At 53.7% G+C, this 27,879-nt stretch overlaps 2 protein-coding genes and 3 long non-coding RNA genes across 8 annotated transcripts; 2 read left to right on the top strand and 3 right to left on the bottom strand.

Moving 5' to 3' along the window:
• On the top strand, positions 1-21,136 carry AGFG2 (ArfGAP with FG repeats 2). Of its 4 annotated transcripts, none has more exons than XM_036826236.1 (13): positions 2-337; positions 8,764-8,857; positions 9,708-9,823; positions 10,940-11,093; positions 11,662-11,827; positions 12,517-12,642; positions 13,286-13,318; positions 17,550-17,670; positions 17,860-17,942; positions 18,135-18,215; positions 19,100-19,228; positions 19,599-19,684; positions 20,013-21,136. In XM_036826236.1, exons 1-13 carry the CDS (start codon positions 117-119, stop codon positions 20,070-20,072), a joined length of 1,470 nt encoding a protein of 489 aa, XP_036682131.1. In that variant the 5' UTR covers positions 2-116; the 3' UTR covers positions 20,073-21,136. The 4 variants fall into 4 exon arrangements, with proteins under 4 accessions (XP_036682133.1, XP_036682132.1, XP_036682131.1 ...); XM_036826239.1 differs by lacking the exon at positions 2-337 and adding an exon at positions 434-825; XM_036826238.1 differs by lacking the exons at positions 19,599-19,684; positions 20,013-21,136 and adding an exon at positions 19,401-19,574 and having other exon boundaries at positions 1-337.
• LOC118881375 lies at positions 9,720-11,055 on the bottom strand. The gene is made up of 3 exons (XR_005016510.1): positions 10,979-11,055; positions 10,606-10,722; positions 9,720-9,794 (listed from the first exon to the last, which is right to left on the bottom strand). It is a non-coding gene; the product is annotated as an uncharacterized LOC118881375 (long non-coding RNA).
• On the bottom strand, positions 12,649-17,894 carry LOC118881373. The gene is made up of 3 exons (XR_005016508.1): positions 17,810-17,894; positions 15,241-15,968; positions 12,649-13,053 (listed from the first exon to the last, which is right to left on the bottom strand). It is a non-coding gene; the product is annotated as an uncharacterized LOC118881373 (long non-coding RNA).
• LOC118881374 lies at positions 17,919-25,379 on the bottom strand. The gene is made up of 3 exons (XR_005016509.1): positions 25,300-25,379; positions 22,499-24,481; positions 17,919-18,002 (listed from the first exon to the last, which is right to left on the bottom strand). It is a non-coding gene; the product is annotated as an uncharacterized LOC118881374 (long non-coding RNA).
• On the top strand, positions 24,749-27,822 carry LOC118881371 (insulin receptor substrate 1-like). Its single transcript, XM_036826234.1, has 3 exons — positions 24,749-25,708; positions 25,950-27,073; positions 27,465-27,822. The coding sequence occupies exons 1-3, from the start codon at positions 25,225-25,227 to the stop codon at positions 27,525-27,527; spliced, it is 1,671 nt and encodes a 556-aa protein (XP_036682129.1). The 5' UTR covers positions 24,749-25,224; the 3' UTR covers positions 27,528-27,822.
• The last annotated feature ends 57 nt before the right edge of the window (positions 27,823-27,879 follow it).

Below are 27,879 nucleotides of genomic sequence, written 5' to 3'. Positions count from 1 at the left end.
CTAGCTTCTGTCAGGGGAGCCGGGCGTGCGGGGGCGGCTGAGGAGGCGGGAAGGCGGCAGTGGTTGAAGGGGCGATTGCTGACTTGCGGGGAGGAGGTCCGAGGGGTTGAGCAGCCATGGTGATGGCAGCGAAGAAGGGCCCAGGGCCAGGTGGCGGGGTCGGCGGGGGAAAGGCGGAGGCGGAGGCGGCCTCGGAGGTGTGGTGTCGCCGGGTGCGGGAGCTGGGAGGCTGCAGCCAGGCCGGGAACCGCCACTGCTTCGAGTGCGCCCAGCGCGGGGTCACCTACGTGGATATCACCGTGGGCAGCTTCGTCTGCACCACCTGCTCCGGCCTCCTGTGAGTGGACCGGCGCGGGGGGAGGACCGGGAAGGAGCGGCGGAGAGTTGGCGTTGAGGACAGCGGGGACCCGGGGCGAAGGGACAGAGCCGAGGTCGGGGGCGGCGGGGAGGCCTGGGACGCGCCGGATGTGCCGAGAGGGTCGTCTGCTGCAGAGGTGTCACGGGGAAGGCGAAGGGTCAGGGGCGACAAGAAACGATTGGAGTCGCGATGCAGGGGAAAGGAAAGACAGCGTGGGAACTGGAGAAACTCCCTAAAGGAGGCGAGGCGATCCGAAAGTGGGGAGAATTGAAGGAAACTGGGGTCGGGTGGGGGTTAGAGATTTAAGGGGCCAGAGAATGATAGACACCTTGAAAGGGAACTTCATGTAGGTGGAGGGCAAACAGGAAAGAGGCAGAGCAAGCTAGACTCAACATGAAGGGGTACCTTTCTTCCTTCTGGCTTGTGCCCATCCTGGATTGTGAGACGGAGAAACCAATTTAAAATAGGTAAGTTAACCCAGGTTGACAGCGCAACGATAATGGCAGGTAGAGAGCCACGTTCCAGTGCTCAGGAACAGATCCTAATCTTGCAGGGCTTTAGAATGCTACCCAGAGGGAGATTTCTTACAATTCTAAGAGATGAATGCTGATGGGTTGCCCTGTTAGAGAACTTAACTTTTCCAGAGGTTTGGGGATCTGGATGAGCCATCCTTAAGTGTAATAATTTACACCTTTAAGCTCCGTGTTGCCATGGCTTGCTCCTGGTAGTAACATCTGGCGACTCTTTCTAGATTTGGGGGGAGGGGGGTTGTTGAATAATCTGCAGTGCTACCTTGGCACTGGCGCTGAATTTGGTCATGCCTGAGCTAATTTAGAGCCACAGATTTCTAGCCCAGATTTCTGGTTATACAGTAAGGTTCTTTTTTCCCCCTTAGGGAATTATCTGGTTAGATGCATGACTAACATTTGATACCAAGCCTGCATGTCTATCTTTATAAGTTTATCAGGGGCTTTATTTTGACTTTTTTAGTATTAATACATTAGTTTGGTTGGTTTCATTTTTAACTAGGAGCGCTTTCCTTGTTTCTTCTTACATCTTTAGGAGCTGAGGAGGGAGTGGTATTGTTCTTGCGTGACAGATGGGCGAACAGAAGCAAAGAGAGCTTTAGTAACTTATCCAGTGCCAGATGGGGGTTGCTGTTTTCAGCATTTGTTGTTCCATATTAGGTATGATCATGGCAGACCAGAAATGAGGGTCCAGGTCTCCTCATGCAGTTTAGGATTATTTCTCTATTCCATTCTTACTTCCTTAGCCAAACTTCTATGTTTTAATCAACCTTACTTGTGTGTTGTGAGGATAGACTTGACTTTGGTCTAAGTAAAAGCCTTGTGGCTCTTGGGATAGTGGTTTAGAACACAAACAGTAATGTGTCAGAAGTTGAGATAGAGGCTCAAAGGAAGTCAAAGGATAGAGACTCGAGACTGGGACAAGTACTTTGAGGAGAATAGGAGCAAAGTTTAGGAATATTTATAGTGCAGAGTACAAAGAGAGCAGATTCCTGAAGATCCTGTTATGAAAAGGCAAATCTGATGACAGAGTCTGGAGAGAAGTCAGAGGAAGCAGGGGGATAACACTGATGGCATATCAGAGTCTAGGTCCCAGGAAGAAAATGTCCGGAAACAGTGTTAACTCATTGCCCTAGTTAGCTGCCACGGCATGAAAGCTAAAACGCTGAATAAATGGAAAGTGCTGACATCATTATCATTATTTTATAGATCTTGGTTTAAAGTATCCCATAGACAACACTTCCCTTCTATAATGAATATCCTTCAATCAGGACAGAAGGAGGGCCAAGGGATCTGGCTCACATTAAAAACCTGGTTTCTTTTGCTGGACAAGTTAACTCCTTAAACATCAGTGCACAATTTGCAGAACTTTACCACTTCCCCCTGTGGTCATTATTGTTGAGCTCACTGGTGAGAAGTCAAACACCTCTGATCTGGACAGACAGTGGGTGGGGCTGACGATGGCCTAAGGTTGCTTAATAGAGAAGTACCTCAAGAGGCCTGTCTCTGTGGCGCATGTACTTCCAACTAGGGGCTTAGCTCCTCAGGAGCTTAAGTTCCTATAGGACCAAGTGGTGGGAGTCTACCAGCCTCCCCCTTTTTTTTTAGTTTCAAAAGATTCTCGAAAGGACATTTTTGCTTAGTATTTTGGTAAAGCATTATGAGAATCACTCGGAGTGATTCTCGAGGTGGTAGACTTTAGGGAACGCATTTTGGTGGTTGGGAAATCAGAAGCTAGGCCAACCGTTTGTTAGCAGGAAGTGAGGGTAGAGTGAAGGGTCAAGAAGCTGGACCAATAAATGAAGCTGAACTGAAGGCATGTTGAGATTATAAAGAGACAAATGTCAGAAGAAACTCTACAAGAAAGCTGTAGTTGCCCTGGCTGTGACCGTCTGCCTGGGTTCTGGTGGTTTGGTACTTCTCCTTTGCTAATTGGAGTCGTAATAGCATGGACTAGGGCAAAGCATGTAAAGTTTCAAAAGGGGTCTTCACGAAGTATTACCAGTGTCCTTTGATGTACCTTGGGAAGGGCTGGGAGCTGGCAGGTGGGCCATAGGCAGAATGTGAGGCGGGGCGTGCTTACTGCTGGCTGCAGAGTGAGGAGGGGGCACACAGCCCAGCAGGCAATGGAGAGGCGTGGCTCCACGGTGACCCATACACCAGTCAACGTCTTAAATCCACATGGTTGATTGCCCACAGATTTGGATTTTGTGGTGCTAGCGAAAATCGTAGTAGTAGGCCAATATCTTGCATCAGTCAACAGTCAACAAATGTTTGTTGAGTGTCTTTGAAGCCCCCGACACCGTTTTAGGCACTGGAGATGTGGTAATGAACAAAACTGACAAAGTCCAATCTTTGTGTAGCTTGCATCCTAGGGGAGGCCTTGGACTCTAAATAAATCATGAAATATATAATTGCAGGTAGTGATGAGTGCTATGAAGTAAACTAAAGTTCAGCATGGGCTAGAGAGTGATGAGAGCTCGTATTCAGCTATGATGATGAAAAGAGAAGAAATATTCTTTCTTAAAATAAAGAGGATATTGAAGGGGAGGAAATTGAAGTATCATACTTCACACCATAGCCAGAGAAAGGAGACAGAGGCTTGGCTTTCTTTTGAAAGCCAGTTTTCTGTTGAGTGTGTTACAAATATGTCGACCACTTAGGGGGCTGGAGTGTTCTCGGGCAGTGAGCAGAATTGCCAGGGTTCCCATCTGGCTGGATTGACTGATAATAACAAAGTTGACTGTTCCAGCCAAAGTTGAATTTCCCAAGATCTGAAGAAAAATTGAGATTTTAATAGTGGTGGGGGGGTATGGCTGTGCCTTTAGCTCTGCATGTGCGAGCTCATTCTTGCTGTCTTTTTCAATGAGAATTTTTTTCTCAGCTCGAGCACGAACCCACAGTGTTGGTGTGAGGGCCTGAGAGAGAGGCTGCTAATTTCTGCCGTTTCTAAATTTACATATGTGCTGCCACAGTGGTAGGTCCCAAATTTGACCTAGTTTTATTCATTTGGTTTTCTTCCAATACCTAATTTCCTTAACCTGGATAGAGATCCTTTTACTCTCCGCAATCTATTCATGCGCTTGTCTGTTCAGTTATACTTCTAACTCTTTGACTAGAAGACGAATCTGCCATTTGAAGCTAGGGCGGGTAAAAATTGCCACTGAAAAGGACTTCTTTCCAAAGCAGTGCCTCAGTGTTCCTTCTTGTTCTGGTTTGCTTGGATGCCTCAATGGATAAACCACTTTTCTTTAAAAAGGAAATAGATGGCGAGGCCTGAGATCTCACTGGCATCCGGGCTAGGCACTATCTTTGACACCCAGTTTTTCAGCCAAGTACGTGACATGCTCCCCTGACCTGTCTGTTTGAGTCTATCCTTTAATCCTTCATCTTTCAGGTCTCAGTAGTGGCTATTTGTCTTTTCTACTTCTTTACAACTTTACTCTGACAGTGGGATTAAGTCAGGGTTGAGGTGGACGGAGCCCTGGACTGGATGTCAAGAGATGTGCTTGACAGCTCTTTATTTGTGACAAGTTGCTACCCTCCTGGTGCCTTAGTTTCCCTGTCTGGCTCGCTAGTAGCTGTTCCTAACTGAAATGCTTTTATCTCCATGGAAGGAAAGGTATAGTATGTTGTTCAATAATTCAGTACTTTTCCATCTGTCTGGGCTGGAGAGGTAGACGTATGCCTTGCCCTTATTTTAGTCCTGTCCCTCCATCCCCTCGCACCTCACCTTTCTTTTTTAAAAAAATTATTTTATTTTTGGCTGCGTTGGGTCTTTGTTGCTGCGCGTGGGCTTTCTGTAGTTGCGGCGAGAGGGGGCTACTCTTCGTTGCGGCACGCAAGCTTCTTGTTATGGAGCACGGGCTCTAGGCGCATGGGCTTCAGTAATTGAGGCACGAGGGCTCAGTAGTTGGGGCTCGTGGGCTCTAGAGCACAGGCTCAGTAGTTGTGGCACATGGGCTTAGTTGCTCCATGGCACGTGGGATCTTCCCGGACCAGGGATCAAACCTGTCTCCCCTGCATTGGCAGGCGGATTCTTAACCACTGTGCTACCAGGGAAGTCCGCACCTCTCCTTTCATATTCACTTCTGCCAGGCAGAGATGGACAGAGTCTCTAAAATTACAGATTTAGGCATTTTATTGTATAGGGCCCTCGGACAACTTGAAAAGCTCCTAAGAAAATAATAAATTACCAAAGGGGTGAGAAGAAAGGGGGCAAAATGTGAGAGGATTGAGATTGAGCCTGAAGAGGAAGGTAGCTGGTAGTATCAGGATTCCACGTGTCTCTACATGAGGGCAGCTGTTTATTATTGTCACTGAGGAAGAACTTCAGGAAATGGGTCGAAGCAGGGGACTTTCAGTTAGGAAGGAATTCCCTAAAATTAGTGAAATTGACCCTGGAGCAGGGTAATGGGGAGCCTTCCTAAGAGGGACTCTTCTTGGTAATGTTTGGGTCCAAGATAAGTGCTAACCTGGTTTAGCTGAACCCTGCTCAGAGGCAGAGGAATGGAATCCCAGGGGCAAAGAAACACAATCTAGGGTGTATGAATTTGAACACAAATATTCAGAGGTCAGGAATGCCCGAGTCCAAATCTGGCACAAATGAAGGAACTTGGGTGCTGGGTGGAACTGTTTTTTTCCACTGTTGACCTGGCAGAACCCTTCTTATCTGAGCAGCTGAGCAGGTTTGAGGCTTCTATGAAGCAAGATAGAAGCAAAACATGGGCCAGTTTGAGGGTGATGACCACAGAGAAACAAAAGATGTGGTATTTGCAGAAATAGTAGTATGCTTAATAGAAGCAAAGGGAGGGGAGCGAGGCAAAGAGAGGGAGGATTGGGCAGACTTTAGGATCTCTGCAAGTCGCTTCACTTGCCAAGTAATTCAGAGTGCTTCAGAGAGTGAGTCAGAGTACTTCAAGTGCCATTTAGGTGCCCTGTGAAAAAGAAACTGAAGTAGAAAAAGACATTATGACTGGGCTGAAGGCTTGAGCCCTAGTAATGTACTTGCCTTCAACTAGAAAAACTTGCCCTACTCTGGGCAAATACCTTTATCTCTATTTCCCCAGCTCCTCCTGGTTAGAAATAATAGAATAGATTTGCTGTGATAAGCAAAGAGCAGTGCCTCCTTCGAGCTCTCACTTCTTCTTGTTTTGGGGAGAACCTGAGGGTTATGTTGGGGAGACTGGCTGCAAGTTGGGGAGTTGGGTCTGTTTAATTCCAGGCCAGTGATTCCCATCTGGCCCAGTGCATGACCCTGCTTTGTACCCAGTAACACACAACACTCCTAGACCATTTGATTTCGGCTCCTGGAAGGAGAGGGGCTCTCATTTCTAAATTGCTTCTCTCGGCCAGCAGTGGCCTCTCTATGATTCAGAGACAAACGCTCTGACTCATAGGCCGTGTAACTAGGCCCTCTTCCTGGGCTGCAGTGTTGCCTTGTAGACTCTCCCTGCCCCCAAACCGTGGCTCTGGTTATACATGATCCAGTCTACAGACATCAAGGTCAGAGCAGTGCCTTTTGTACTGTGCTATGGAAACATCCTGTTCCACCAGATTCATTTGGCCCAAAGCACCTAAATCACTTCTTTTCTCTGCCTTTCCTTTATCCTATCTCCACCCCGCCTCAAAACCCCTCCAGTCCAAGCTCAGCCAGAGGAAGTTCTGTTGCTCTAAGCATCCCCTCTAGACTGATGAGTGGGTCAAGTTCCCCGCCCCCCCACCCCTCCCAAGGAAGCACACCTCCCTGTTTACACTTCGCTAACAGTTCCTGGTTGTCCTGTCAGGAAGTGCCAATGACCTTTTTGTGATAGGCTTAGAATCTGTTTTTCTAGTGTAAACATAATACATTTTACTTTTCCCATGACCATTTCTCTTCACTCACTGCTGCATCCTGGTGCCACATCCTCCCCCATCTGACTGTGTGCGCCTGCTGCATTGCGAAGTAACCTCTCCGGGCTCCTTGGCTCCTTCTTGGAAGCAAGTGATCGAGGACTAGGTCCTATAATTTTTGCATCCCCCACAGTGCCAACCACAATGCCTTGTGTTTTATTTAGCAAAGTAAATATTTGTCAGCGGGAGGTGATAGGGCGGCCCGGGATCATAGGAACAGAGGGGTCTGCTCTGGCTAGACCTCGGAAAGGCCTGGCATTCCCAGGGGGAAGGGCGCAGTGGTTAAGGCGAGAAAGGGCAAGGGAAAGAGTAACAAAGTGGGATGTCTGGACTGCAGGATGTCTGGACTTCAGGAACAAAACAGAACCAAGCCACAGGTAAGAGAGGCTTTAGGAGAGAAAACTGGAATATCTGAAATGCAATCAGAAGAGAGTCTTCAGGTCAAATCAGGTTTAAGAGCTATGGTTTGACACCGAGTTACAAAGCCTGGCTTTTGGTTTTCCCGGCTCTCATCTTTCCTCAGGGCGTCCGTCCTCTTTGATATTGCTTATCTTTTAAAGGGGTATTTTGAGACCCATCCAAGTCTAGTAGCAGAATTGCTGAAAACGCCCCCAGTTGTAGCCTTCAGTGTCCTTCCTGTCCTTGGTTAGAATCCCATAATCGGTAACTTGTCCAAAAGAGCAGCTGCCTTTCACTGTTTACCTTGTACTCTGTCTTCTGTCCGTTCTCCCCGCCCAGGCTGCCTTCACTTATGCTAACCCATGCACTGCCGTTCTGCCAGGCTCGCCCAGGCACCTGTATTCAGCGTGTGCACCTGTTAAGCCTGGATGTGTGCTTTCTCCACCTTTCCCTAAGATTTCCATCTGGTAAATTTTGTTCGCTTTCCTGAGGGCGTCAGCCACGACCGTATTCTAGAGTTACTTTTATTTTCACGTCTTGCTTTGCCCATTTTTTCCAGGGGAGTGAAAACCAGAAGAGGCCTTATCAGTTGAGACTGTCTTTCTTGCGTGTGCCCGTGGTCTTTCACTCCTGACCCCAGGGTCTAATTTATTTGTTTTGGTTCAGCCAGTTGTGTTTTCATGGGATGAGGGCCATAGGTTCAGACTAGAGTAAAACTGAAGGTAAGGAAAGGGGAACCTCTGAAAGCCCGCCTGGCTTGGCCCTAGGCTCCCGTTAGAGCACTCTGGAGGGCAGCTGAGTGGGGGCGAGGAAGCCTTCTCAGCTGTAATCTCCACAGGGCATCTGTGGGCAGAGCTGGACTCCCAGGGAGTTAACAGAACACACAGAGCTGGCACAAAAGCATCCCTACAGGGTATATGTTCCTGACTCATGCCCGTCTCATACTCATGATTGAACCTGACTTCCTCCTGCTTCTTTGAAAGATCTAGAAGTGAGAGAAAGTCTGGAATACTTCTTTTCCCAGAGGTCACTTCCTAAAAAGAGGGGCCCGCTCCATCCCTCCACCACCCCGCCCTCCTGTGTAGTCAAGAGGAGGAGCTGCCAGCCTAGGGACTCTTGTCTCCAGATCTTATCCGTGTTGGTATTATCTGGGATAGTCACGGGCCTTCATCTGTGCTTTCCCTCATGCGTGAGGGATTTGTGTCTCCATGGGCTTTGGGACCCTGAGGATGTGCTATAGGTCTCAAACAATGATGAGGCAGGAAACGGGAAGTGGCCCCATGCCAGAGTTCCCAGAGGTACCCCCTCAGCCTGAACACTCAGCTGCTGTGGTCTGAGCCGAGGTAGAGGAGGCTTCTGGATGGGCAGGCTCTACCTTCCTCTCCAGAATGACTGGAGTTCCCTGTCTCTCATGAGAAGCCTCCAGAACATTCTTGCCTCCCTTCTTTCCTTGAATTAGGAAGTAGCTTTAGTCAGAGAGTTTCATGTACGTGTGGTTTTATCCTTTCCCCCTCCCTCTCCTTCCATAAACAGACCTGCAGTGCTAGTGGCATTCTACTTCTCTTTTTTTCTATTTCTCTCCCACAGAAGAGGCCTGAACCCCCCTCATCGTGTCAAGTCCATCTCCATGACAACTTTCACTGAGCCTGAAGTAGTGTTCCTGCAATCCCGCGGAAACGAGGTGAGCCACCCCAGACGGAAGGGTTCCAGGCTGCAATTGCCCTGTCTGTCGGCGGAGCTTTGCCTCAAGAGTATAGAAAAGCCCTACAGTTTTCTTTTTTGTTCGAGTTTCCCTTATTTTTTAGTATGTAAGGTATCTTAACTTATGTCCAGGTGTACATTTACGGAATCTTAGTTATAAAATTTGGGGTTGGTCCAGGCCCCTTGTTGGAAGAATCAGGGGAAGGAGCAAACTCTCTGTCGGGGGTGGCCCCTGGGCACTCGAGGGGGGAGGTGCTCCACAGTGATGAGCGTTCAGGGTTGACTGGGCCGGGCCCTCTGGGCAAGAGCTCCTGGAGCCAGCTCTGCTGACTGGAGCCTCGGCAACCGGGTCTAAGCCGTGTCATTTACTTGAAAGTGAGTTAAACCCCTTCTCCAGCTAAATCTGCTGGTGGGAAGATGCCAGCCTTGGTGTCAGCAGTACCTCTAGCTTATGGGTGACGGACTTACTTGGAGGGTGCGAACAAGGGCCTCTAGGGGGTGTTCTGGAAGCCACAGTTCTGAAAATTGCTCCTGACCCCACCCCCATCCAAATTTAGTCCTCCTTAGTTCTCATGGCCCTCTGTTTTCTTTCTCAAGATGTGTCACAGTGTGTCATTATAAATGTATTTTTATTTATCTAAGGCATGACCTCCCTGTTAGATGATCCACTTTGCAAGGACAGGCATCAAGTCTGTTTTGTAGGTGCACCCGGGTCCTCACATCGTGTCCGTGCGTGATAAATGTCTATTGATGAATGAGCTGGAAATGGTATGACTCCCATTTCACGCTTTCTGCCCCATTTCCTCTGTCACCTGACTTCATTCCTTTAGGTTTGCAGGAAGATTTGGCTGGGTCTTTTCGATGCTCGGACATCTTTAATACCAGATTCCAGGGATCCTCAGAAGGTGAAGGAGTTTCTCCAGGAAAAATATGAGAAGAAGAGATGGTAAGGAGGAGGAGAGAGATTGCTCCGGAGACGTGTGTCCAAGACACACTTCATCGTACCGTCCAGTTTCCAGAGCTGAACTGGGGCTTCTCTCAAAGGCTAGACAAGGTTTGAGTCTGTTCCCCTCAGATTCAGTTAGGGCCGAATTCTGACTTCAAAATAATAAAGGTACAGGAAAGAACAACTTGCTCTTGGTCACTAACCTTGCAGATTTGATGTCCCCTCTTTTGGGGAGACAGTAGACTGGTTGGAGGGGAGAGCTAGGGCCCCCACTAGGGAGTTTGGGTACATTTTTATAGCTCAGCTGATCTCATTTATGGAGAGAGGTGGCTGGGAGCACATGTCCTCTAGCTTCATGCTTTTAACCCGTGATTCATATGTCCCCTGTTTTCCTGCTGAGGAAACAGCATCTCTGTCCTCTCTTGCCTTTTCTCTCCCCAGGTGTCACTTCCTATTGTTCGATTTCTGGGGCGGGGGAGGGTGTGCACGGTTGGGGGTAACTCTGGGGTGGAGAAGAGAATTCAGGGAGCAAGGAGACTGGTGTGGATAAAACAGAATTTTGGAGTCCCTTCGGTGGGGTGGGGGGTGTCCTCGGGATAAAGAAGATACATCCGGAGTAGAGACCACATCCACTGGAGTGGAAGGGGATTTGATCAGAGGGCGCAGCAGCTGGCAGGATAGATCGTGAGCGCTTAGAAGCTGAGGTGGCAGAGGAGGAACCTGAAGACACTCCCAGGAGATAAAAGGGGGCCCTTGAGTAGGAAGTTGGAAAATAGGATCACCTGTTGCTCAGCATGATTGCAGGTGTTATTACTTGAAACCCAGATGGTTTGATGTGTCAGAAAGAGGAGGGAGAGGTGAGGGGAAGACCGGCACAAGCCAGAGCCAACTGAACATCCCTGCAGGAAAAAAATGAGCGTCTGACAGTAAAGGGGAAGCTAAAGTTAGCCAGAACTTTGCTAAGTTGCTAAATTCCCTTTAGTTCAAAAAAGAGAATCAGTAGGGAAAGTGAGAAAGGACTTAGACTGCTGTAACCTGTGTTTTCTCAAGCACCTAAGCTGAGCAAGGTCCAAGATTTCACCCCTCTCCTCTTAGCCTAACTATTCTTTCTCCAAGGTATGTCCCCCCAGACCAAGTCAAAGGGCCCACTTATACCAAAGGCGGCGCCTCCACCCCCGTCCAGGGCTCCATTCCAGAAGGGAAGCCCCCGCGGACACTTCTGGGGGATCCTGTGCCGTCTCTCTCGGCTGCTGCCTCCACCTCCAGCCAGGTAACTCTCAGATGTGCCCTGCAACTTATTTTGGGATTTGGGAGACAGGGCTATCAGTTTCCTAAATCCAATCCCCTGAACTTAGCAGATGACGGTCCAAGAGGTGTGAGCAGGTTCTCAGCCCTGTTGTTCCCATGTCTTTCATCTCTCACCTTGGATCTGTATGTTTTGGAAGAAAGACCCCAACAGGAAGTGGTATTTAGGGAAGTCAGAGTATCAACTTCAAACGTGACCATTCCTCCAAGGAAAAACAGGGGCCAGGACACTGCTTCAGGCGCCTGGGAAAGATGAGGAGGGGCTGTTGGGCGACCTCCCTGTGTATCTCAGGGTTGTCTTGACTAACGTGCTCTAAAATATGTGGTTCTGGGAGCTGCTGCACTGAGAGGACAGAGGAATTAGGGATGAGAAGGGCTCAGGCACCTTCTGCCCGGGAACCCTCTCGGTTGAGGGTAGTTTCTGCCTCTCTTCTCTCTCCACTTGCCTATCTGGGGGCAGCCCGGGGAGCCATGCAAGGGCCTGGGTCATGGCTGGGATTCCGAGTGCTATATGTACTGCCTTCTCCTCCAAGTCTGTCAGTCAGTCTCAGCCCCGGACGTCCCAGCCCCGGAGCTCTCAGCCACCTCCCCCCTCCTCGGTCAAGAAAGCCAGTACTGACCTGCTGGCCGACATCGGCGGAGACCCCTTTGCTGCTCCCCAGGTGGCACCAGCTTTTGCTGCATTCCCAGCCTTTGGGGGTAAGTGGGACTTGGGAAGAGAACCTTCCTACAACATACGTCCCCATCACACAAGGAATTCACTCAGCCCTAGCTCTCTGCACAGGAATGAACGTGATGGTAGTTCTGAAGTATCACGGCTGGGAGGGTGGGGGTCAGATGAGTACAGCTGGGATTACAACCGGGATTAGTTTTGGGAGTTTGACCAGAAAGCATGGCAGTTGGGGGCTCCCAGCCCTCCCTCTTAGAGCACTGGAAAGAGCCTTTTTCTTAGTTTCTCTCTCTGCTAAAATGGGGCAAGGGGATTGTCACAGGTTCCACTTCCCCTGCCCTCTTCCCGAAGGTCAGCAGTAGCCAGTAGAGGGTGGACCAAAGTGATTATCTAGTTTCCCTTTTTCCTTTTTAAAGCCCTTCCCCCCAGCAAAATCTTTTTCCATGATTCCTCCCAAACTAGGCCCTGACAAAAATGTTAATGCCTTACGGAGTAAGGATAAAAAATGGGGAGTGAACTTGGAGGCCTCTGAGATGCCCTTTCCCCCTGCATGTGTCTGGCTCTCTGCCTCAGGCTCCTGCCAACTCCCTCTGAAGAGGACCCTGCAGGAAGGCAGATGTCCCATTGAGCGGCCCTTGGCCTTCAGAACTAGTCTGCGTGGTAGGGATTACATATACATCATATATAAACATAACCTTTATATTCTCTCCACCTATAGGCCAGACGCCTTCCCATGGGGGCTTTGCCAACTTCGATGCCTTTGGCAGTAGCCCTGGCTCTTCTGCATTTGGAAGCATGCCTCCAGCCGGCCAAGCCCCGTTCCAGGCCCAGCCAGCACCCCCAGGTAAGCTCCGCCCCTCTGGCTTCCTTGCTTGCAACTGTGGCCCACTGTCCACATCCATACGTCACCCTGCATTCACATCCGCACCCACCCAAAGTACCGCACAAAGAGGAGAAGCTCCAGGAAAGGAGGAGAGGAGTCTGATGAGGGTCTTGTCAGGAAGAAGGGGCTCTGTTCTCTTTCTTCATGTAAGGAAATGGCTAAAACTGCACCAGGACTTGTGCAGGCTGTGCACTAGGAGGTCGCTGACTGGGAAGTAATGGAGACCTGAGTCCTAGAAAACATGAGAAGGGACATGACCTTTCCCCGAGAGGGCCCCCAGGGCAAGGGCTGGGTCAGCGTCCTAGGTGGTCTCCAGAAGTCCTCAGGCATCCCTCTTAGAGCAGAAGCCTGCCAACTCTGCGTCGTGTTGTTCTGTGGGATGGAAGGAGAGTCTGAAGGCCCCTAAAGCACTCGGTCCCTCCCGAAGCTCCCAGACATCAATCAGGCTTCAGAGCTTTCGGGCCGCCTCCTTCCTTTGGACATCCTGCACACAGGAGGGCAGCCGGAGCGCTGTGAGGACAGATGTCTGGGGACGGCCAGTGACTGACACTCTCTCTCTCCTCCCCACCTACCTGCCCTTTCCCTGCCCCACCCTCACTGCCAGCCAGTCGGATGCTACCTGGAAGTCACAGCTTCGGTAAGTTATCCCTCCCACTGCACAGCCGACCCGAGGCAGAAGCCTCTGTCTCAGGTCCTCTGACCCTAGAGTTTTGAGGTCTGGAAGGAACCCCTCAAATTTAGCCTTTAACAAAGGAGGCAGTTAGCAGTTTCCCTAGTCATGCAGCCCACAGCCCAGCAGAGCCCAGCCCACAGCGCAGACTTCCTGACTCTCTGCTCTGCCCACAGCGCCCCCGCCTCCCACTGTTGCTCTTGTCTTTAATTTTTTGCATGGAACAAGAAGAGACATTTTATATTGACGGAAGTTAAAATTCACAACAGAGTTCTCACATCGTGGAGTTAAAGTAACTGACAGAGTAGCCTTGAAATCCATAAAGCAAAACTATTAGACAGAAAGAAAATCTGATAAACCAACAGATGGAGACTATAATTGATTCTCTCACAAGATTCATAGGTGGAGTAGATAGACAAGGAGGGAAGAGAGTTGACCATTTGAGGAACACTTTAACAAGTTTGACCTAAGAAGTATAAGTAGAACTTTGTAATAAAAATACAGAATATATATTATTTTCAAACATACAACCCTTTTATAATTTGACCATGTGCTGGGAAACAAAATCTCCATAAATTCTAACAAGGAGAAATTGCATAGGTCATGTTATTCTATATGGTAAAAGATGTCCTAAAAAATGTCCCCACACAACGTTTCATGTCCTTAAAGCCATGAAGCAGATAAGGAGAAGATACTTACTTACAACATGGAAAACAGACAAAAAGCTAATAACCATAATGTGCCTTTTTAAACTCCTATTAATAAGAAAGACTAGAATAATTGACAAGGGATAGAAGCAGATAATACCCAGAAAAGACATGAAAATGTCCTCAACCTAACTAATCAGGGAAAACACAAATTAGAATAAGATAGTAATATCGCACATTATATTCACAAAATTTTTAAAGATTAATAATGGCCAGTATTGTGTGGGGAAATAGGCCCTTTTGTATGCTCTTGGCAAACATGTATACTGGTACCCGAATATTCAATTTAGCAAGAGGGAACTATTCCCAGGAATGGGATCTGGAAAGGAAACAGCCTATTACAAGGTGGTTATAAATTGGTTGGTTCAGAAATGCATTCCTAGCGCAACTGATTAGTTTAAAGAGAGTGCTTAAAGTGCCAGGCTTTAAAGGAGAGAAGGGAGGCGTCAGCCCTGGAGCCATCCCAGGCTGAACCCGGGATGGACCGTTTGTCCAGTGTCTGCTCATGTCGAGAAGCAGACAGCCCACGGCCGGACCCAGAGCCCACCAGTGCTGACGGTGCTTGGGGAACACCCCCGTATCATCTCCATGAGGAAAGAAAGATCTCTGTTTTGCAGCTGAGGAAACTGGCTCAGCTTGGCCAAAATCAAATGTGTGATCAGTGGCAGATCCCATTCATTCCCAGCCACACCATGACCACGGGGGTGTTTCTGTGAGTGTGACCTGAGGAACCACTGGGGAGGAAGTAGGAAGATTTGGGTGAGAGGTGGATGTCTCTTCTGACAAGGCTGGTTGTATTGTCATATATCTGAGGGGGAGTATGGAGAAGGGGAGGTTTCTAAAAGTGCACTTTCCCCTGAAACTGTTAGAAGGCAAGTCTACTAACCCAGCCGTGGGGAGTGAGGCTCTGGCAGTGGACAGGAAGCAAAGGAGCACAGGCATTGGGAGCGTCCGCCTCCTTTCCGAGGACGCGCGCTCCGTGCAGGGAGCCCAGCCGCCCGAGCCAGGGCCGGCTCTGCCCTCTAGCGCCGGCCAGGAGGCATGCAGCACTCTCTCCCCAGCCTCGGCGGAGAGCCTGGTCCTCACTGAGGGGCGCACCCTGACCCAAGGGCCCAGAGCAAGACCGAGGAGTCGGACCCCAGTAAGGACGGGGAGCTGTGTCCGCTGGGAAAGTCCACGTACCTCGAGTCCGTCGGGCAAAGCAAAGGCCTGGGGTCTGAGAAGCCGAAGATCCACCACTGCCCTGGTGGCTTCCCAGCCTTCCTCACAGCCTGTGGGTGGGAGAGGACTGAAGACCAGGGCTCGCAGTGGCTACAGCCTAGCACTGTCCCTCAGGAAAGCCCAGGGGTTGGGGAGGGAGAGGGGCTGAGGAGAGCGCTGTCGCCTGAGTGCTGGCTCTCAAGAAGCAGCCCATCCCCGGAACCTCGCAGGCAGGCCCTGGGCACTCGGCTTCTACTCAGTTCCCTGTTGTTGAATATTTAGGATGTTCCAGTCTTTTGCTGTTAAACAGCGCTGCAGTTAATAACCCTGCTTCGGCACATTGGAAAGTTATATCTGTAAGGAAATTCTTGGCAGTGGAATTGGTCTAGCGGGGACCCAGTTGATACAGAAATAAACAAAAATACATCACTATAAATATGTCAAGTGCTAGGAAGGAAAAGAACAAGGTGCTAGGAGAGGAAAACCAGGATCAAACACTGGGGTCAGGAAGGCCCATGGAAGACATGGTTCTGTTAAGCCTGCAGGGTGAGTAGGAGTTAGCAGGCCAAGGCCATGGGCAAGGCCGCTTGTTCAAGGCAGCGTGGAAAGGCCAGAGCTGAGGGCTGTGGGTCGGGCCCTTTCCACTCATGCTTACCATCTGAGCCAGCCATCCTGTGTTTCCTTTGAGACCTTGTCTTGCTTCTCTGACCCTGGAAGTAGTATCTTACATCATAGGTATGATAATACCTCACATTTGTGTTATGCTTTATAGATTTCAAAACACTTTATCTCAGAGGGCCTTTACAGCCACCCTACAGGGGGCGGGGCTGGGGAGCAAGAACAAAAGTGGGCTCCGGAGAGTGAGTGAGATGGTTTGCTGACGTCACAGCGGTAGCAGGTGGCAGAGCCACAACTGGAATCCAGTTCTTCTCCCTCTGCCTTTTCAGCTGTTCATTCAGCAAACCCTTCTGGAGCACCGTCAGGAGGCGGGTGCTATGTAAAGCATGTTTCCCTTCAGTAACAAAGAGTCTTCCAGCACTCAGAAGAATCAAGCTTTTCCCCATTTGTAGCCTCATTTTACCCTCACTGTAGCCCAGAGTAGTTGGCAGGACCCCACACTACAAATGAGACTTAGACACTCAGATAAAGAGGCTTTCTTAAAATGACAGGGCCTCAGGCCTCTTCCTGTGAGACCAGGTTGCTGATTGGACCCTAACCCTAACTCGCCCCAGGGCTGTCCTGTAAACTTCCCCTGTGAGGCTCTTCCTTGTTGACTATGAAGACCAGGGAGGGCAGGAGAGCCCTGCTGTCGGCCCTGCCCCGTGGGCAGTGCGTCCCAGCCCTGATCTGAGGTCGTGGTGTCAGGGGGCTCCCGAGAGGGGAGCAGGCGGCTCGATGGGAGTGGGAAGGGTGCTGGCGAGGCCGGAGATTTATGCTCAGCACCTCCAGTGCCATCTCCGCGTTCCCCGAGTCACCCAAGTGTCCCTGAGCCTTTCTGCCCTTCACAGCTCCTCCCCCACCCCTCTACCTGCCCCTTCATATGATTTATTCATAAATGGAAATGCTGGTTTAGGCAAAAGACAGACATTTCCATCTCTTAAGGAAAAAATGGGAAGTGTAAGCCAAACTAGAGCAGGAGGGACGGTGACCTGGACGAGGAGGAAGAACTGCTTTTCTCTCTGCGGTGGCGGTTTTTTTTTTTTTTTTTAATTTTTTTTATAGCTACTTTTTTATTTTTATTTATTTATTTATTTTTGGCTATGCTGGGTCTTCGGTTCGTGCGAGGGCTTTCTCTAGTTGCGGCAAGTGGGGGCCACTCTTCATCGCGGTGCGGGGACCGCTCTTCATCGCGGTGCGCGGGCCTTTCACTATCGCGGCCCCTCCCGTTGCGGGGCACAGGCTCCAGACGCGCAGGCTCAGTAGTTGTGGCTCACGGGCCCAGCTACTCCGCGGCATGTGGGATCTTCCCAGACCAGGGCTCGAACCCGTGTCCCCTGCATTAGCAGGCAGATTCTCAACCACTGCGCCACCAGGGAAGCCCGCGGTGGCGGTTTTGAGCGCTAGGGAGATTGAGAAGGGCTGAGTCTCACGTTGCCTAGAATTCTCGGTGGGAGACAAACCCTCCTGAACTGGGCGATCCGATCCGGGGGAAGAACGGGCTGCCTCAGAGGACCCCGTTGGTGCCATCCCTCCCCTCCCCCTCCACTGCACCCCTGCCTCCGTCTCTCCTCCTGCCCTTTCCGTCCTGTCTCATGCCAGCACCCCCTGTTTTACTTCCTGTGCCTGCCCAGGGAGCAGCCAGGGGACTCCATTTGCTGCCTCTCCTCTGGCACCTGCCAGTCAGCCCAACAGCCTTGCAGATATGGGCAGCCTCCTGGGACCCGGGGCATCAGCTGGAGGCATCCCTAGCAGGTAGGTCCAGATGTTGGGGAGCTTGCCATCGGGCAGGAGAGCCGGCCAAGAAAGCCTGGCCTTGCTTATACCAGCCCACTTGGCTCCTCCCGTCCGGCAGGACAGAGTTTGCCATCTCCTAGTCCCTTGCCCGGCTTACCTCCTTGGTGCTAGATGATGTGCGTGCCGACTTTTCTCCCCGTATCACAGCATCTTCGGGATGGCCAGCCAGGTCCCCACGCTCCAGTCGGCCACCACTGGCGGAGGCGGCAGCACAGGGCTCTCCTTTGGAGGTGAGTCTTGCGTGTAGAGACCCAGGGAGGGGATCTAAGGCCAAGAGGAAATTGGGGACTCTGGAGGGAGGGGGGAGTGGGGAGAGACGCACACCAGGATTTAGAGGAATGCTCAGTTATCACGATATTAACCAAATGAGAAAAAAATAACCAGCTCTTCATCTCCCCTCTACCCCATTCCACCCTGAGCAGCCTTCAACCCTTTCACCACACCTGCTGCTCACGCCCAGCTGCCTTCCACCAACCCTTTCCAGCCCAATGGCTTGGCCACAGGTAAGCCTCCCAGACTGTCCCCTGGCCCTGACTCTCCCTCGAGTCACCAGCCCAGGCCAGACCGGTTTAATTTCCAGTCCACCTAGTGGGCAAAAACTAGAGGTCCCCAAGTCACCGAATCAGAATTTCGGAGTTAGAAAAAACAGGCTGCCATTTCCCTGAGCCAGTTCCGAAGGGTTAATGCTGACTGGTGGTGGTGGTGATTCTTTTTTCTCCAACCCTCAGTTTCCCTCTGGGAGCCCAGCCTCCTTCCTTTCTGTGTCCCACCTGAAACCATGGCCCTGTTCCCTGCCCTCCTCAGCTGGAGTCCTGTGGTCTCCTGCCCCTCCCCAGCCGCTGCCTCTGCTTTTCTCTCTGCAAACTCACACTCATGCCCCCCTTCGTTTTTTTTTTTTGTTTTTTTTTGTTTTGTTTTTTGTTTTTTGGTTGTTCTCTAAAACCTTCAGGCCGGGAAGAGAGAGTACTATTCGCTACCAAGCTGACCCACGTGGCAGGCCCAACGCTTAAGGCTTTACATCCGTTATTTAATTTTCACAGCAGTCCGAGGAGATAGGCATGGTTCCCGTTTTAGAGATGAGAGAACTGAGGCAGAGAGGGCTGGTAATTTGCTTTGATTTATGCAGTTTAAGAGGTGGCAGAAAGCTGACCCCATGATCATAACTACCCTGCTGTCCAAGCCACAGGCCACAGGCCGGAGAGGGCAGGGTTGGCAGGACGCTTGGATGCTGAAGGGTTTCGTGCTCATTTCGGGTACTTCCACTGGGTACCTCTGGGTAGCGAAAAACTATATCCCATTTCTGTGTCTTGGAGGGACTTAGGAAGAACTGTTCTCCAGCCTACCTTCCAGAACCTCATCTACCTCATGTCCCTCCCTCCCTCCACAGGGCCAGGCTTTGGGATGAGCGGTGCTGGGCCTGGCTTCCCCCAGACAGTGCCACCCACCGGGGCTTTTTCCAGCCCCTTCCCCCCACCGCTCTTCCCCCCACCGACCTCAGTGACTCAGCAGCAGAATGGTAAGGGATTCAGACCACGCCCTCCCTTCTTACCCCATTCCCACCCCCAGGGACTCTGCTGTGTGTGTGTGTGTGTGTGTGTGTGTGTGTGTGTGTGTGTGTGTGTGTGTGAATATTAGAAATATGTATTAGTGAGCCAGACATCTGAGCTAGTTCCCTTTTGGACCAGCAGGGGGAGACCAGGGAAGCAACAGACCTGCCTGTGTCCTCTGACTGTTCCACTGGTGTCTTCCCGACTTTGGGGAGGCCCCCGCTGGCTGCCCACCTTGGGATGTAACTGGGCCTGCCCTGCAGGGAGGCGGGCGAGCTGGGCAGCACCAGCCCCGAGGGGCAGGGCTCCCGTCAGCTGAGTTTTTGCTCTTCCTGCCAGGCTCTTCCTTCGGAGACCAGGGATCCGCCAAGCTGGGGCAGAGGCCACTGAGCCAGCCAGCTGGGATCTCCACCAACCCCTTCATGGTGAGTGGCCGGTGCAGGGCCCGGGCCTGGTGTGGGTGTGGCCTTTCACTCTGGGGGTTGGGACAGAATCCTTCCAGGAGAAGAGGGCAATGTGGGGCAGAACCACGCCCCTTCCTCGTGAAACTGCCTTGGCCCAGCCAGGGATGAGTGGGCTAGTTAAGGGGCCTCTGCGCTCCCCGCCCCTCCGCTTGCCTCCTAGCTCCCTCATTTTCCCTCTTCCCTCAGCACAGTAATTTTGAGGGAGAAAGGAATCCTGAGCTGCATTTCTTCTGTGGCCTCCAGCTTTTCCTCCCTAATCTAACAATTTGTGGTGATTGTTTCTTTCCAGACTGGATCCTCATCAAGCCCGTTTGCCTGCAACCCTCCGAACACCAACCCATTCTTGTAGCACTGTGTCCGGGGGGCTGCTCTCTGGGGCCCCTCTACTCCCCGGAGCTCCGATGACCGCTTGCCTGTGGCATTTTTGCGGGTCTGAGACCAGATGGGTCTTGTTTCGAAGGGTAGGGGTCTGGGGATGGTGGAGGTGCTAATGCTTTGCTTGGGGCTTGCAGATAAAAGGGCAGCTTTCCGGGTCAGCCACCCCGAGGCTTCCTCCTTCCTCCTCCAGCCCCGACCCAGGCAGGGGGCCCGGGAGGTGAGCTGGCAGAGCCTGGCCTAGAGGAGCCTTGGTGTTTTATTTTTCAAATTACTAATTATGATGACAAGAGTCCTCCTCTCCTGCCCCCAGCGCTCCCTTCGCTCCGAACCCTGTGGGCAGAGGAAGCTGGGGCACAGGCTGAGCTGTGCTCCTTGTGGGAACAACTCCCCAGTGCCCCGCTGTCCAACACTGATCTCCTCAGGGGCGGAAGCGCAGTGGGGAAAGCAGGGCGGAGGTGGGGATGAGGCGTGCATGGTGTTGCTGTGGGATGGTGATCAGACAGGACGAGGAGGCCCTGGGGGGCCAGAGTGCCCTTGGTGCCCTGGCTTGGGACGGCACCCCTTTCTCCATGTTTTTGCTTCCCCAGCTCCCTCAGGATGAATAGTTTTACCTACATACTTATACATGCCCAACTTCCGTCAAGCACTTTAGTTAGCTGTGGTGTCATGTTTGGATACCAGTGTTTTATATTTATACATAGAGAATTTTCTAATATAGCCTATTATATATATATCTATATATATGCATACACACACGTATCCAGATGCAGCCATTCTTCCTCTCCCAGACAGCTCTTTCACACGGGGAATGGGATGAATCCCTATCTGTGCCTCGCAAAGCCGGCGCTCCAGGGGATGGTGGGGAAGGAGGCACACATCTCGACCACCCTGAGCCTGGGCTTTTCCAGAGAAAGGCTTTGTGCAATTGGCTTTTTTTTTTCCTTTCTTTTTTCCACGTGCCTCCCCAGCTCTTCCCCCCGGCCCCAGATCTCTGCACCAAAGCTGTTGCAGGCAATGTTGGAAAAGAACTGCATTTGAAAGAAAAAAAATGGCTCTCGTGGTCTTGCTTTGGGACAGCTTGAGGGGCCTCATGTCAGTCAACGTGACTGCTTGGGTCGGTGCCCATGCTGCTGTTCGCCAAGGACAGAGCCAGTCCCTGTCTGAACTGGAGTCCAGTCTTAGCAGTGGAGGGAGCGGGGGAGGGGGTGCAGAGGAGGAGCCGGCGTGGGGGTCGGGCAGGGCCTAGTCAGTCCGGCTCTCCCAGGTCAGCTGCCTCCTCAGCCCCTCGCCAGACCCTTGCCGCCTGGGGATGTTGTGTCAACAGTGTCTAGGCTGTGTGTGTGGTAACAAGACAGCCGGCTTGGGTTAGACACCTCACCTGGGGGAGGAGAGGCCCCGGACTCAGCCCTGCTGTGAGCGCTCTCCCTTTCCTACCGCTGCCTGGGAACTCTGGCCCTTCAGTTGTCCCTTCTTGGGATTTCTGAGTCTTTCCACCCAATGACCTTTAACAACCTGACAGCAAGGAGAGGTGGGGACAGTCTTATCACTGATTTACTTTGAGGATTTTTCTGTAAATACCTTCAGCTGCTGCTCTTTGCCCAGCCAGGCGTGGCCTCCCCACCTTCCCAGGGCTCAGTCCCCATCCTGTCTTGTGTCTGTGTTCCCGTTCTCCAGCCTCTACCCTCCTTCCATCTCCTGGTGGCGCTCCCAGGGTGGACCACCATCTTTTTCTTCCCTGGGTATTCTCCTCTGTCACCCTTGATTATCTCTCTGTCTCTTCCCCATTCTCTGCTCAGAGCCAGGGACGGGAGGGAAGCTGGAATCTTCTGGTGGAGAAGGAGGGGGAGGAGGAGCGTTCTTTTTCCCCAGCTCCCCAGAGCCTCCTTTCCTAACCAAAAACACTGAGGTTTGGAGGTGAGATTTAAAGGACCAGGAGCTGCAGTGCTTCTTACTGTTTGAGTCACACTGCCGCTGTTTCCCAGGGATCTCCTTAACTGCGCAGTGCCTGGGCGCAGGACCTCCCTGCAGTCCCCGCTCCACGCTTCCCAGTCACTCTGTCTGACATGGACCCCCGCCAGCTCACTGGCCAGGGCAGGATGACCAGTCAGAGAAGTTACGACGGGTCAGCGTCCAACTCCAGGGCAGAAAAATCAAGAGTTTGCAGGGTGTAGGCCGAGACCGGGACTGCAGCTGCCTGTCTCGGTGTGGAACAGCCTAGTGCTGCCTCCACCCGGCGCCGTCTCTCCAGGCAGGCAGCAAAGATGGAAGAGTCCCTGGCCTCAGGAAATGTCTAAATGACTGCACTGTGTTCCCCCGCCCCATCGCCCAGGGCCTCCCTGCAGGCCCTACCTGGTGGTTACAAATCTGGACCCACACCATGGGGCTGGAAGGACTCACCCAGACTGCCACCAGGCTTCTGACCGAGTGCTTATGTCCCCCTGGCCAATGCTGTGGCAGTGCTCTGCAGGCAACAGTCCTCTGGCTTGACCCCAGCCTTCAGCAGGTCACCGGCGGCTGCCTCTGCAGGTGAGGAAGCAGGAGCCAGTGCCCAGGACCTTTGTCAAGCTCTCCAATGGAGGAAGGGGGTGGCGCTGTCCCTGCATCCCCCTCCAGAGGAGTGAGAACCTGGACGGAGGAGAGGGGGGCACACGGGAAGAGCCTGGCCCTAGTGCCCCAGCCTCCTCCCTGGGGGCTCCCCTTTGGTAACAGGAATCTTCCATAGGCACTTAGAATGTGGAGAGCCCATCCCACTGCTGCCCTGCGCCTGGCAGCGGGATGCACAGGTGGACCCCCTCAGGTTGGGGGAGGTGTTCTCACCCAACAGAGCTGAAGTTCTGTTACTTCCTGTCCCGGGGGAGCAACACGAGTTACCAGGGCAACAGGCTCAAATCAATCTTGTCTGGGTAGAGCCAAGGGCAATGTTGTTGCCAGGGCAACTGATTAAGTCAGTCGTTTGGCTCCAGGCTTTTCCTGGTACCCAGCAGGCTAAATCACCTGGCATTGATTACCAACCCACTCGACCACGTTTGCTTGCCCAGGGCCCAGCTGCTCCGATCCCTGCTGCTTCCTGCTTTATCTTTACCCAGCACTTAGCGGTTCAATGACACAAGGCAGTCTGGAGCTGGTCTCTGTGACAGCGGCTGTGATTTCACAAGGACTGGGGCGCTCCAAGGTGGACTGGTTGGTGGGGAGCGGGAAGGAGCAGATATGAAGAGACCCTCCTGTGGGTAGCTTCAAATCAAACCTGGGGAGTAAGGCTGCAGGCAGGAGCACAGCAGGTACGTGGCCCCCATGGGTGCCCTGCTCCTCAAGGCAGCACCAAAACTAGGAAGGGGAAAGGCCTGCAGATGTGTTTTGTGTCCCTGCCACTTCTCCATGGCGCATATGTCGAGGCCACACTGGAGGCTATGACCTTGAATATACTCCTGGTGTCCACTTCAGGATCTCTCACATACCTGCCTCTCCCTGGCCAACACCCATCAACGGTGGAGGCTGCCGCTGGCCCGCATGCACCACCTGAGCTGCCGCCACCTCTCTGGCACCTTGGAGAGGCTTTGGCTGACCTGGGTGGGGCGGGGGGTGAGGGCACCTGGAGCAGAACCTGGGCACTGCTGCCTGCTGGCCAGATGCCCATCCTCATGATGCCAGGTGGTGCCCTGCATCACACTTTCAGCATGACTCTTAAAGGGTGTTCAAGAATCTGAGCCTTCCTGCACACCGCACTGTTGGCTTCTCCAGTATTCCAGCTCATAGACCAAACCCTTCCTCCCACGCCTGGGAAGTGGAGGAGCCGGGGTGGGAAGCCCAGCCCTCCCTACTCAGGCTTTCCTGGCCCTTGGACTAGCCGGAGAAAAAGAACCAGGTGGCCTTGCTTTAGTACTCCTGGTACAGCTCCTAACTCACCTGAAGGCACTCCTCCCCAAATACCATCTTTAATGGGGGCCACAGCTGCCCTCTCCCAAACCCTCAGCTCCCCCACTGTAGGTATCCTACTTGCCATGACAGTGAAATCATAAGGTCCTCTAAGGCCCCCCACCCATGTGTCAACTACCGGTTTGTCTCGCAGAGTGTGCACTGACTGGCGCCATCGCCCCCAACGTGAGTCGGTGGTCCTTGGAAGGATCAGAAGTGGGGTGTAAAAATGTCTGAATCCCAACCCCATTTCAAGCCTCCCAGGATGCAAAGGGTACCTCCACCAGTGCCGAGAGTCTGCACTTCTGTGATCAGAGCCTTCAGCTGGGCAGCGTTATTTTTGAACAGAGGTGGTGAGGAGGGGCTGAGGGCAATGGTGCAGCAAGAAGGCAGTGCCCCTGAGAGATGGTCTCTCCCTCCACTGGCTCTCCTTCAGTGCCACTTGACTGGAACCCTGGTGGGTATGGTCTGTGCACAGGGACCGATCCAGAAGTTAACTTACCCCAAGACACCTCCTATGGCCCCAACCCCGCAGAGAAACTGAACCTCCAGCTCCTCCAAGATCAGCATAGGCCAGTGCTCCGTAGCCCTGGCTCCTGGGATTACTTGGGAAGGCAGAGAACAGAGCCATTCCTGGGTGGGAAGAGGGGACACCATTCCGAGTGGGGAGCGGCGGAAGCCGGAAGGGGGTGCCGCTGTAAGGGTGGCCCGGCTCAGCGGCCCGCTCACCTCCAGGGCTGCAGACGCCGCCAGCGCGGTCACCACAGACGTGGCTCCACGCACACTCGCCTCACCTCGCCGCTTTCTCGGCCGGCCCGCCGGCAGCTCAGACCAGTAGAGACGCCGCCCCACCCCCGCCCCTGCAAAAGCCCAGTCCCAGGACACGGGGTGGGGTGAGGCGGAGGCCGCCTCTCCTGGATTTCCCCACTCACATTCCACTCGCACCGCCCGGCGTCCGGCTCCGGGGCGCGCGAGGGTTAACCTTGCGGGGGTGGGGACTTTGGCGCGATCCGCGCTGGGAAGGAGGGGAGAGGACAGGAGACGAGGCGACAGGAGGCGCAGGGGTCAAGCCTCAGAGTCTGTCGGAGCCTCGGGTGTCTCAGGCCACCGGGCAGCCACTGGGGCACACGCTAAGGACCCCCTGCCCCAAACTTCAAGTCGGGAGCGGGGGGAGAGACGCTGGGCATCAAGACGGGTGGTCGCCTGTCAGGATGCCGCCCCCCTCCCCGGGGACCGCTACGTCTACCCCACCTCTGCCGTCCCAGCCCCTGCTCCGGACACTTTACTGCTTTGGGTCCGGAATGAAGCCCGGAGACCCCACGACGACCCCGGAGTTCGAGTCAGCCGACGTGGCCCTGGGTCCGCCGCGGCCCTGGGCCTGCCCGGCTGACGTGCGGCTCTGCGGCCACCTGCGGAAGCAGAAGTCCCAGCGCCGCCGCTTCTTTGTGCTCCGCTCCTATCCGCAGCGCCTCGAGTGTTACGAGAGCGAGAAGAAGTTCCGCGCCGGCCGAGCGCCGCCCAAGTTCAGCGTGAGCCTGGAGGGCGCGTGCACCATCAGTAAGCGCGTGGACGCGCGTCAGCGACACCTGATCGTCCTCTACACGCGCGACCGCAGCCTGGGCGTGGCGGCGGCCAGCGAGGCGGAGCAGCAGGCGTGGTACAGCGCCCTGCTCCAGGCGCGCGCCGCCGCCGCCGGTGAGGCCCGAGCCCCGGGCTGCCTGAGACTGAGCTGGCGGGGGTGGGGGGAGGGGCGGGGGGCCGGGGGCGCGGGGGGAGGGGGGTGATCGTGGATTTGGTTTATCCGTAGTCTGTCCCTTCCCCAGGTCTCCGAAATCAAGTCCAAACGTGAAGGGTTTACACGTTTTCAGTCCCCGGGCCACAGTGACTCCAGCATGCCGGCCAGGGAGCCCCTGTGACCAGACCATTGTCTCTCCAGGTCCCGACTCCCACGAGGACCCCGGGGCCTGGATCCTCGCTCCGTTTCAGGACGTCTGGCCCGTGACGCTGCGGCCCAAGGGGCTGGGGCGGGCACGAGGCCTGGGCAGCGGCGGCTACTGCCTATGCCTGGGTTCCGGGGTACTGAGCCTGCTGCGGAAGCCCGGGGGCAGAAGCTCCGGGGCCTCCCGGGCATCTCCGCCGCCGGCCCTGCGCTTGTCCCTGCTCAGCGTGCGCCGCTGTGGCCATGCCGACGCTTTCTTCTTCCTGGAGCTTGGCCGCTCAGCACCCACGGGTCCCGGGGAGCTGTGGCTACAGGCGCCCGATGCCGTCGTGGCCCAAAGCATTCACGAGACTGTCCTGGCGGCCATGAAGCGAATCGGGGACAGTGGTGCCGGTGGCAGGGCTGAGCCACTGCCAAGAAAGCCCCCGACGAGCGCCTCCACACCCTCTGTCCCCCAATCTTATGAGACCCCAGCCTCTGCGGCCCAATCAAGCGGCCTTTACCGTCGGGGGCGCCTGAGTGAGAGAAGCGAGCAAGCAACCCTCAAGACCCTGGCCAGGCTGGGGGCGGCAGCCTCACACCCCGAGGGGTTGGAGCGGGGCGGGGTCTACATAACCAAGGGAGCCGGGAGTGACTACGAGCCCATGGGGGGCGGCCAAGCCAGCGGCTACGTGGTGATGGCGCCCCCGGGCCTTCCTGCCTCCGCCAAAGCCGCTTCCCGCCAGCCGCTCCAGGATGGAGGGGTCACTGAATATGTGTCCATGAGCCTCTGTGCACCACGGTCCTTTTCCTCGAGCTTCTTGCCTCTTCCCTACAGGCCTGGGGCCGGGGAGCCTGGACCCGGGCTCCAAGGCCCTCGCCTCGGCGTGGGAGACGACTGGGGACCGGCAGGGGCTCAGCGCTGCTTGCAGCCACCGTCAGAGTTAGCCGGGGAGTACGTGTGCACGGCCGCCGACTACATAAGAATGGGCACTGACATCCCCGAGCCCCCGGACGGCGGCCTCAACTACATCGACCTGGACCTGGTCCCTCCCCTGGAGGTGCGAGGCGACGCCCCCGGGGCCAGGCACCGCCCACACAGCTACGCACACATCGAGTTCCAGAACCTCGGGCAGGCCCAGGTGAGGAGACCCCCGTGGCCCCTGGGTATAGCTGATGGATGGACAGACAGATGGGGGTGGAGGAAGAAAAAAAAGGGCAAAGTTAAGAATGCCTTCCCGCCCACCCCCCTGAACCCCACAAACCCCTTCCGCCCGATGGAGAGGCTCTACAGCCCAGATGTCCCCTAGGACGTGTGACCAGCAGAAGCGCTGAGCTGCCCCTTACGACGGGCTGCCCACTCCGCCCCTTCCAACTGTGGCGCCTGGGAAGTCTTCGGGAGGAGGTTCCCCAAGAAGTTGGATTCTTTTAAGGGAGAAAATTCTAGAACTCTTCCCCCCTTAAGACAAAACAAAACCCCTACAAATTTCTGGACCTTCTCAGCCAAAGCCCTGAGCCTCTGTTTCCCCACAGAGTTCCTGCAGCATCGCTCCAGAGTCTCAAGTCAGCCTTGGCCCCCCACCCTGCCTCCAATGATGACGACGATGAAGACAGAGATCTGCCCCCCCCACACACACACCTGCTGTGCTTGCCTGGTGTCGGCTTAACTCCTGGGACCCCAGAGCAAGAAGGATGAGAGCAACAGGTATCTTACACTAGTGCCCTCCCAAAGTGATGACACCCCCTACCCCCTACTTTACCTCTCCCAACACCAGCTATGTGCTCACACAATTCTCCTTCTCCCCGGCCTGGCAGAACTGATGGAGTCCTTGCTTCTAATACACTTAATCTAGTCTAGGAGACTATACTGTGCACCCCACCCCCATTAAAGTTTCCCTGCTGGGTCAGCCTGGAAAAGTCTTAGGTCCATGGATTCCCCTGCCCGACT

This window comes from Balaenoptera musculus, chromosome 15 (assembly GCF_009873245.2).
Source record: "Balaenoptera musculus isolate JJ_BM4_2016_0621 chromosome 15, mBalMus1.pri.v3, whole genome shotgun sequence".
Lineage (NCBI taxonomy): Eukaryota > Metazoa > Chordata > Mammalia > Artiodactyla > Balaenopteridae > Balaenoptera > Balaenoptera musculus.
The sequence above is the reverse complement of the archived record's forward strand: the minus strand, read 5'-3'. Positions and strand labels throughout refer to the sequence as shown.

Bases quoted from the DNA above. Each gene is read 5' to 3' on its own strand.
- AGFG2 (XM_036826236.1), top strand. From the start codon at position 117: ATGGTGATGGCAGCGAAGAAGGGCCCAGGGCCAGGTGGCGGGGTCGGC. The intron at 17,671-17,859 runs GTAGGTCCAGAT...CCCGTATCACAG, and splicing joins GCTGGAGGCATCCCTAGCAG to CATCTTCGGGATGGCCAGCC. The intron at 19,229-19,598 runs GTAAGGGATTCA...TCTTCCTGCCAG, and splicing joins AGTGACTCAGCAGCAGAATG to GCTCTTCCTTCGGAGACCAG.
- LOC118881371 (XM_036826234.1), top strand. From the start codon at position 25,225: ATGCCGCCCCCCTCCCCGGGGACCGCTACGTCTACCCCACCTCTGCCG. The intron at 25,709-25,949 runs GTGAGGCCCGAG...TTGTCTCTCCAG, and splicing joins GGCGCGCGCCGCCGCCGCCG to GTCCCGACTCCCACGAGGAC. The intron at 27,074-27,464 runs GTGAGGAGACCC...GTTTCCCCACAG, and splicing joins AGAACCTCGGGCAGGCCCAG to AGTTCCTGCAGCATCGCTCC.